This window comes from Archocentrus centrarchus, unplaced genomic scaffold (assembly GCF_007364275.1).
Source record: "Archocentrus centrarchus isolate MPI-CPG fArcCen1 unplaced genomic scaffold, fArcCen1 scaffold_52_ctg1, whole genome shotgun sequence".
NCBI lineage: Eukaryota > Metazoa > Chordata > Actinopteri > Cichliformes > Cichlidae > Archocentrus > Archocentrus centrarchus.
In genome coordinates, this window is record NW_022060274.1 from 546171 (window position 1) to 556777 (window position 10607).

General features: G+C 41.6%; 1 protein-coding gene across 1 annotated transcript in view; it reads left to right on the forward strand.

Annotated features, from left to right (window-relative positions):
- Positions 1-10357, forward strand: part of slc41a2b (solute carrier family 41 member 2b) — a 44295-nt gene extending 33938 nt beyond the window's left edge. Inside the window, exon 11 of the mRNA XM_030725288.1 lies at positions 6010-10357. Coding sequence (XP_030581148.1) covers positions 6010-6195 — 186 coding nt within the window. The 3' untranslated portion in view covers positions 6196-10357. The remainder of the gene's footprint in view (positions 1-6009) is intronic.
- The last annotated feature ends 250 nt before the right edge of the window (positions 10358-10607 follow it).

Here is a 10607-nt window from a genome sequence, read left to right on the forward strand (position 1 = left end):
ATGTGATGGAAAAGTTTATCATCATGCCCCAAAACTAACTAGTTTCCATGGGCTTAGCTCAGACCTTTTTGGACTGTAGCTTTCTTCTCCTGTGTTTGGATCATACCAGCTCCAGCCAGCAGGCCGTCACACCACCAAGCTTTAACAAGCAGAGCAGCCAGCAACCAGCGCATCCAAGACAGAAGTGTGGCAAGAGAGGCGGGCTACACGCCAAACTAAAGGCTAGAGCAGGGCTCTTCAACTCCAGGCCTCAAGAGCCTCTGTCCTGCAGCTTTTAGATGTGTCCCTGATCCAACACACCTGAGTCAAATGGCTGAATTACCTCCTCAGTCTGCAGTCAAGTTCTCCAGAGTCCTGCTAATGACTTCTATATTTGACTCAGGTGTGTTGAAGTTGACACATCTAAAACCTGCTGGACAGGGGCTCTCGAGGCCTGGAGTTGAAGAGCCCTGGGCTAGAGCCACACAACCACCGCTGCCTAGCCTTTTGGTAGCTAATGTCTGCTCTCTGGAAAGCAAGATGGATGAGCTGAGAGCCAGGACAGCAGCTCAGCGGGAGATCAGGGAGTGCTGTGCTCTGATCTTCACGGAAACCTGCATCACTGCACTTATGCCGGACTCGACCATTCAGCTACAGACCCACTCCATGCACCGCGGAGATTGCACATCTGCCTCAGCTAAAAACAAAGGTGGCGGTGTTTATGTCAACAAGAGATGGTGTATGAACATTCAGGTGGTGGAGAAATGCTGTTGTACTGACATCGAATTGCTGATTTTGAAGTGCAGACACTTTTATTTATCGAGGGAGTTCAGTGCTGTGTTTATGCTGGCTGTTTACATCCCACCACATGCCGATTGGACCACAGCGCTAGGATTACTGCACAACATCATCAGCAAACATGAGACCACCCACCCAGATGCTGTTTGTTGTTGCCGGGGATTTTAACGACTGCAGCATCAGGACTGTTCTCCCGAAGCTCCATCAACAAAGTGATGGAGTGAAGAGACTGATCTGGTGCTTCAGAAATGCTTTAATAACACAAACTGGGATGTGTTTAAGAATGCTGCCCTGAGAGGAGACAGTTGTGTGGATTTAGAGGTATATGCATCAGTGGTTACCAGTTACATCAGCACATGCATTGATAATATTGTTCCCACCAAATGCAAAATATATCCAAACAGAAACCACGGATGAGCTGTGAGATACTTTCCATGCTGCATGCATGCTCAACTGCATTTTCCTCTGGTGATGCAGAGGGCTCCAAAAAGGCCAGATATGACCTACGTAGATTCGTCAGGGAAGCCAAGAGGCAGTACAAATTGAAGCTGGTGGGATACTACAACTACTCTGATTCCCAATGCATGTGGCAGGGCTTGCAACACACTACTGACTTGGTCACAGCCAGCCACAATGCACTACCAGATGAATGGTAAATGGACTAGTTGTTATATAGTGCTTTTCTACGGAGCACTCAAAGCGCTTATACAACACGTTTGCATTCACCCATTCATACAAGCACTTCCATGTGTAAGCTAAGTGCTTAGTGTCTACCATTCACACACATTCATACTCCCAACGCTTGCGTCGGAGAGCAACTTGGGGTTCAGTATCTTGTCCAAGGATACTTTGGCATGCAGCCCGGAGCAGCCAGGAATCGAACCACCAACCGTCTGATTGGTAGGTGACCTGCTCTACCTCAACACCAGCCAACGTAGAGAGATTCTACTACCGGAGGCAGCGTGGAGCTCTTCACTCACTGTGACACGGCTGTTTTTACGGATATTTTTAATTTGTCCCTCTTCCAGTCATCTGTGCTTACATGCTTCAAGTTCACCATAGTGCCCCTCCCTAAGAAAAACAACACAACCTGTTTGAATCTCTATCGTCCCATCACACTCACTTGATGGTCATGTCCCATATTAAAGGAATCATTCCGGACACATTAGATCTCCTGCATTTTGCATATCTTCAGAACCATTCGACTAACGACGCTGTTAATGCAGCCATCTATACAGCCCTCTCACACCTCGAAAATAAGGACACTTGTGTTCGAATGCTGTTTATAGACTACGGTTCAGCATTCAACACTGTCATTCCAAGCAGACTGGTTGAAAAGCTCTTCACCCTTGGGCTAACAACCTCCCTCTGCTGCTGGGTCTTTGACTTCTTTACAGACAGACCTCAGGCAGTCAGAGTTGGTACCAGGGCATCAGGCACAAGGACAATGAGCACTGGGACCCCACTGCGTCCCCTCCCTGAGCAACAGGGAAGCAATCATTAGGTTTGCTGATGACACCACGTTATCGAGCCGATTACTGGGGGAGAGGAAGCTGCTTACAGGGAAGAGGTGGCCCAGCTGGTGGCCTGTTTTAACTTTGCAGTCTACACTCTGTCTGTCCTCACCGTTCCTGCGTGTGGCCTCTATGTAAAGTCCAACTTCCTCTAGCTCTTTTCTGTCTCAGAGTGACCTTTGCAGGAACCTCTCCCTCTCTGGTGTTTGTGTACTCACCGTGCGTGTGTCCTGGCCCCTCCTGCTCAGTGTAGACGCACAGATGCTGCCACTCATCTTAACCAATCACGTGCGGCTTCCACAAGAAAAAAAGAAAAAAGAAACTGCTCACATTCGGGAACCGGCTCCCACAGTTCAGAGTGGGCTCTTAGAGCTGGATCGTTCGTGACCGACCCATCACTACAGTGAAGATCTCTTGTACCTACAACACACTGCAGATTGTCAAGAAGGCTAAACTGAAACTCTTCTTCCTAAGGAAGCTGAGGAAATTTGGATTAGCCTCCAAGCTCCTCAGCAACTTTTACAGACGCCATCACACGGGAACTGCGCTCCTCAGGACAGGAAGCCTCTCCAGCGTGTCATCAAAGCGGCACAGTTCATCTGTGGAGTTGCCTTCCCATCACTACAGGACACTTATAATACCCAGATAATAAAGAGGGCACACAACATCATCAAGGACCACACCCTCCCACAGCACACACTGTTCACGCTCCTGCCGTCTGGCAGACGTTATAGGATTGTAAAAGCTAGAAAACCGTTTTTCTCCACAGGCCATCAGGCTGCTGAACCACTGACTAACAAACAGTGATTACCTGCCTTAACTCTTGAAATGGTCCAGTACACCTGCAATTTTGCACACAACAGAATACAAACTTTATCTTACACAAATATAATACAATCCTGCATAATAACACTCGTACGTTCTGAATGTCTTACCATTGTAATAAGATTAAGATTAAGATAGTGTTTATTTGTCACATGCACAGTTATACACAGTACAATGCACAGTGAAATGTATTTTGTACCTGCAACCATATATACACACACATATAAATAAGAAGAAGAATAAAAATAAAAAAAGTAATTCACACTATACACTATACTCTATATACTATACACTATGCACAGCAGGCGGATTTATAAAGTCGAGAATTAAAGCTAAACCTAATATATACAAACAAAGCGTAGGAGCAGGTACGACGGCTGCTGACCTCACCGGCGCCATCTTTAATAGTACACATAATTGCACTTTAACTTCTGACCACACTCTAACCCTCATCTACATTTATTGTACTTGCTTTATTATTTGATTTTCTATATGCTTTATATTCTTTCATTTTAGTTTAACTTAGTTATTTATTTAGTTATTTTATATTTATTTTAATTGTGTGTAGGGTACTTGGACAGTAAGCACTTCATTGCTCAGCATAGCCACTGTGTTTTGCCCTGTATATGACAATAAACTGGATTCTTGAATGGCGTCAGTGATTGTGGCTTGAAACAATTAGGCAGGATACTTCAGGGACAGAGTAAGAGCACCATGGCATAAGAGCTGTATAGAGACAGAGTTCTTTTTGAAGCGACTTCATGATAGAAAATATCCAGAAACTGATCAACATTCAGACACTTTCTTTCAACTGTATTTTTATTTCAGTCGCCCGTGTAAATGGAATGTAATTAAAGAAATTGACTCAGAGGCAGATGCAGTCAAACACGGAGATCAAACAGCTTCATTGTGTAGACGCTTCCTTGCTCTCCACTCGGGCATGATTAAGGAAGCAGGTACAGATGCTGAGAAAGAGACTGCTTGATGGATCGGCACTCTGCTGGAGTTGATTCTTTCATTTTTCATTTGGCTTACCAGGTTTTTTTTTTTTAATTTTATTTTTAAATTGGATGCATCTAGTTGCACACAAGTTCCTCTCCTTCCCTTCCTGCCTGAAAAACAAAACTAAGCTTTGAACTAACTGTAAATGATGAAATGTAGTTTTCATTTCAGCAGCTGAGAGGATGTGTAACTGTGCTGCCCTGTCACCATGAATAAAAGGCAAAGTGAAAACACACATGCTTGTGAATAGGTTTGAAAGCTTGTTATTTACCTGTGAGGTGCGTTTACAGTATCATGACTGAATATTATTGATTGTGAAAGCAGGAGACCATGTTGTATTGGATATCCCATCACAGAAATTCCCCCACAGCCAAAGACAAGCAGGGCTGTCAACAGGTTATCAAAACTCATACAATAATGTTATTAAACATAGAAAATTATATATTGTCATAATCAAGTCTTTCACCCCTCTTTTGATACCATGATCTTTGCTTGTATGCTTTGCATGAGGGTATCAATCAATGACTGCAGTTCTTTTTGTTTGCAGAATGTTTTCACTGCCATTTGTGGACAGCTCATTTCTTCTTAAATTATAGACTTGTCCTTATCTTTTAATAGACTTCTCTTTTTCTCTCGCCACCATTCCATCTCATTTGTGGAAACTTGAATTATGAATAACACCCTAAGAACTCATCTCTCGGTCGGCTTCTCTGTCCATTACTCCTCCTCGTCTTTGTCAGCATGACAGTTTTAAATGTTTATGGTGTTCTGCTTGGCATTTTGAAGCACCTATTCATTTTCTTTCTTCTTCCCCTTAAGTATAAAATTCTCAATCTACTTTTTCTTTCTTTATAATTGACAAGAAAAATAGGAAAAAAACACTAACAGAGAAAATCATAATTATTATTGCCATTTAGAAGAAAGCAAGCCTGAGAGTCTAAAGCTATGTCAACATGCTGGTGTGCTTACAGTTATGTTTACCACATGTACCACTTCACTTTAACATTTGAACATTTGCTGATTGCACTGAGTGTACTTGAGGCTAATGGGAATGCAGTTTGTTTGATTGTTCATCCAGTTGTTGACACTTTGTCCAAAACCACATACGTGAACCTAAAGGAAAAGTCAAGGTATGACTAATATCAGTATTAGGGATATCCTGGTCAAGCCCTGATCTTGATCAGAATATAATGAATGTCCAGATTCAAAAACATGTTGGAACCACAGAAACCTTCAGTTCAGTAAAAGTGGCCTGAATCTACCACACAAGCCTGGACATATAGTTTAACTTTGGACTCCCACCAAGTCCCTTTCAGAAACGGTGATCTGTCCAGTGATTGTTGAGACACTTCTTGTGAACCACAGTGGTGGACTGAATGAAAAACCAACAGAAGGACACATTGAGAGAAGCCCTCTTTGCCACCACTGTGGTAGTCAGTGGCATGGGGTTGTTTTTTGTTTGTGTGTCTGTGTGTGCATGTTTATGATAAACCAGGATTCTTAATAATGTTTACTTCCTTTTTTTGGGTTGTACCATAACTAAGTCGATGTAGGGAGTTGGCATAGTTTGGCATACTGAAAAATACAAGGTGGTTGTTTTAGATTGGAAATGGACAAAGAGGAGTGACGTCATGTGCAAAGCTTAATATCTTGCCAGTAGGTCCAGTTATATATTTTACAACATTGTTTTTAGCAAGAAAGCAAAAATGTTAGTTTACCTCAATTTCACATTATTCCTTTTATTTTTAGCAAGATTAATAGATTTTCTGCTCCATGTTAACACATTTTATCTGACTTTTCTCAGTGAGCCAAACTGAATAAGCATGCACACTTCCTGTACTCTCACCATCGACTAAAGCTGTCATCTAATCCTCCTCTTCTCTTCTTCCAGGTGCTGCTCTTGTTGTTCATAGCGGACTGGATGGTGCACTCCATGTGGCGGAGCGGCAAGGACCCAGACAGTTTTTCCATCCCTTACCTGACAGCTCTGGGTGACTTGTTGGGCACCGCCCTGCTGGCACTTAGCTTTCACTTCCTGTGGCTCATAGGAGACCAGGACAGTGACGTGGGCGACTGATATCGCGGTGGCAGGAGTCCTGCCATCTCTCAGCTCCTCATGCCCTTAAGCCTTGTTGTAATGTGGGTGCTCCTTGTTGCTGGCCAGCACATTCTTTAACTTCACATACTGGATGAAACTTAAACTACATGATGGTTTAAAAACTATTCCTGTTTATTCTACATACAAAACACATCATACACCTTAAATTTATTCTTTTATGTAGCGATTGTGACCTGCATTGTTTGCACCAAAGCACTGCTGGCCCTGCCCTGTTCACAGGAGCAGGAAGTCACCAGCTATCATCCACAAAACTGAGGAAACCTTAACTGCTGTTTCCAAGGTGATCTCTGCCAGCCAGGCACCAGTCAAAAAATAAAAATGTCTCATATATCTGGAATATATTTTGGGGAATTGCCACCCACTGTGTCTGTTTGCTACCTTGTCTAGTACTGCTTCATCATCGGTGGAGGAACACAGAGAAGGTTAAGGTGGGAAACAAGACAAGTTGTTATAATTTTGCAGATTTTGTGAAGCAGGCTTACTGTCACTGGCGATAAAAGGGAAGAACATGAATGATGGTACGAAAAGTCTACTTGTCCTCCCATGTCTGTGTATTTTTGTGTTTAGCTGTTTAATAGTTTGTATTGTATTTCTCTGTTCTGTTTGTTGGGAACATTCCTCTCCATGTTATACCTGTATTACATCTATAAGTTTCTAATGTCATCAATCAGCCACAACATTAAAGCCACCAGCTGTCGGGGTTGGATACTGGAAATCTGGGATTGCTGTGTGGGGGTGTGGTCTTCATAATGGATATTTTGGGTCTCCCAGGAGATTCTGATTAAAGTGGGATCTGGAAGTTGGGTTAAAAACTTGGGCTGTTGTGTTTTTTAAGATGTTCCTGAACATTTTTTTTTCTTTGGGGTGAGCTACAGCCAGTGTCTTGTTTGGGAAGGCCACTGCTGTCAGGGATTTAATGTTCTGGCTCATAACTGTACACATTTTTTCCACTTTCTAAAGTCTGTGTATTTGGGGAATGGGGACCAAAAAGTCTAGTCTTGTGGGCATTGATGTAACTTTCTTGGTTTGAACTGATGTCATGTTTTTCTCCCAGGAACCAGGTCAGTAAAGGTGCTTGAATAGGAAAATGAACAGAGGTCAGAACAGGAAATTGCTGCAAACTGGCCTTTGACTAAGGTCCTGCCTCAGAGAGTGGTTGTCCTACAAGAGCTTAGCAGTCACAACTTACGGAGAGCAGTATGTGGAAGGGGGGGATCGTATGAGTGGTTTCTGGATGAGAGGTCTTTTCTTTTATTAGAACTCACAAGAATCAAAGTGAAAGGAATGGATGAAGTATTGTCTAATGTAAGATGTGCACATCTGGATATGTAGCTGGCTGGTTTCAGGACTAATGTTGAGCATTTTATTAACTTGCTCTTACTCTGCGGGACTACAGATAACAAGTCTTCCCATTTACATTATAGACTTCGGTTAGCGGAGATAACAGACCTTAATTAGACCTCATGCTAGAAACCTTTTATCATTGAAAAGGTAAAACTGTATAAGGTCAAAACCTGATTAAGAAGCTCTGCGTAACATTACATCAACGCTTTACTCACCTGTACAGGGGCCGTAGGCTTCATTATTACATGTATGTAGACATCAGGATCATTTTAAATCCCCGTGTTTAAAACGAGTGAGCGAGGAACCTTAAGTTAGCTGTAGGCATAGCACAAACGGTCAGTTAGTGAAATCAATGGGAAGCAGCCAAAAACAAGGACCTCTTTTTGTCTACCACTGTGCAAATTCTGACAGTGTCAGTATAATCTGCATATGTGCTGAAAACAGGAGGAGCAGGGTTTAGGGAATAATCAGTCGCTGCACTGTATCGAGCAGTTTCGCCTGTTAGGTTGTGTCAGTGTTAATAGAATTTGCTCTACCATAAGTTCAACTAACACATACAATCCTTAATGTATTTTATCGGCAATATCCATTGCATTAACCCTTACATACTGTTCCTATTCTTTGCCTTCATGGTATGATTTAGGTCACTTTTGACATAGGCCAAAAATTCACTCACAATAAGTCTCTACAACAAATTTTGAATGGTAAATGGACTAGTTTGTATATATAGTGCTTTTCTACTCTAAGCACTCAAAGCGCTTATACATACAGATCAATTTCGAATGTATAAATAGTCTGTGTAACATTTATAAATGGAGGATTAATGCTTAAAGTTTCAGAGAACAGGGAGAGTGTATTTTTTTTTCTTTTAACAACACCTGTTTTTGGAGAAAACCATCTGTTATCACACATTTCATGTCCTTTTTACCCAAGGCATGACAATAACAGCTATAAACATTTAAAGATATTTTTTGATTGTGAAAAACTGTTGTGATTTATTATATAATGCAGCCATTAAATACTCTCCTCAGTTCTGTATTATAATTACCGATTCAATATCAGTCAATACTTAGAGCACACTATTGCAAACTAGTGCGTGCATTTGAAGCATTGGTAGGACACCTTGCTTGTATAGGATTTGCACACATTTCCCACACTCACTGAAATGGCAGTCCAGGTCACTGTAATCTCTTTGGATCTCTGTTTTAATCTCAGCCAGCTCACAACAAATGGATTCTATGTTTATAGTTGCATTATTTTATTACACTGTGGGCACTTCTGCTTGCAGGGTCAAAATACAAGCACCAACTGATAGGCACATAATGTACTTACATTTATATAGCACTTGTCTAGTCTTATTGGCCACTCAGAGAGCGTCTAACTACAATTTAACTATGCATTCATACAGCACTTTATTCAACACTCTTCAACTACCCCACATTTATGGCAAATTTAGAATAGCCAATTAAGCTAACATGCATGTCTTTGGACTGTGACAGAAAGCCAGAGTATGTGGAGAAAACCCGCTCTACGTACTCAGGAGTGGGTTAAACATGCAAACTCCTCAGTCAGGATTTGAACCAGGAACCTTCTTGCTCCAAGACAACAGTGCTAGCCACTCCACAACCACACCACCCTATTTCAGATTTCATGCATGTGTCAAGGCATCTTCTGTCCTTATGTGCACCATTTATGATCATTCTTATCCTCTGTTCCTGTTACACTGTTTGGAGATTCCCCCACAATCCTTCAAAGACCAGCAGGTGCCTGTCTCTGCGGGAACCTGGGCAAGTGTGGGAACACAGACAGTTCTCATTACAGTGGCAAGGTCCCCCTTGATTTCTGTCACCATTGTCCCATAAAGATATACACAGACATGGAGTGTACACTTTCAAGAGTTCCTAACAGCACCATTGTCCTTGATTTGACCCACACTTCTAAAGTCCATCTCATTGGATATGGGTCAAATTTGACCCAGAACAGCCTGAATGTATAAAAGTAAATTATAAAAAATAAAAATATTTACATTTTTGTGTTTTGGATCACTTTAGGAAAAGTAATCAAATTCTGGCTAAGAGAATGACATGTAGGGTACTTTTCTGATGTTAAATGTCAAACACTATGTAAGGGTTAATGTCCTTTTTGTTTGTCGTGTTGTGAAACAGAGTGGGACCACTGGCGTTCCACGGTGGATTCTTGCATGTCAATCACATGCTGTTTACATGCATGCTCACAATTAATCAGCAGTTCTCAGAATCTTGATTAAACACCAGACTTCAGCTCGACTGTATTCACTTTTTCCAAATGTGTTGTCTTCAGTATTCAGAGACAGCTGATTCAGCCTGATATTAAATCATTCTCTGTAGCTCCTTTGGGAATGACACGGGAGATTAAACCCCCTCATTGTGCGCATGTGAACGTAGCCAGTGGCTCTCCTTAAACCCAATATGTGCCTCTTGAGATTCACTGGTTGACAAGGTATTTTTTCACTCTGTCATGCCATTAATGTGATTTTCTTTCTTCTGTCTGGTAATACTTTCCTTTTTGTACTCTTTCAGTTCTGAATCTCTTTGAAGAGTTTCATCCCCAAAATGACATATCCACTGTCTTTAATTGTGTAAAACTACATGCAGATATCATAAACATTGTCAGATTGTGAATCTGGACTGTGGATAGATTCCTCCATTTTTGGAATGAAACCCTTTGTTTACTTTTTGTGGCTCATTTGGGCCAGAAATGATTAAACAATAAATGAATTACCTTGATTTGACAAACATTTCATTTCTGGGTGTTTTTGTTGAAGCCATCGAGCATGTGAGGATGGTCTTGGTGATTTTTGGAGTCCACTTGAGTATTTTGTTATGCCTGGGTATGCAATAATGTCATTTTGTGCAGAGGAAGAGTCATAGGACATGACATTACAGTAGATTATTGCAAATTAATTTCTCAGTTAAAAAAAATATCCCATTACAAGATCTAGCCAAGTCAAGAATGCACTCGAGAAACCAAGATTAACTCATACCAGA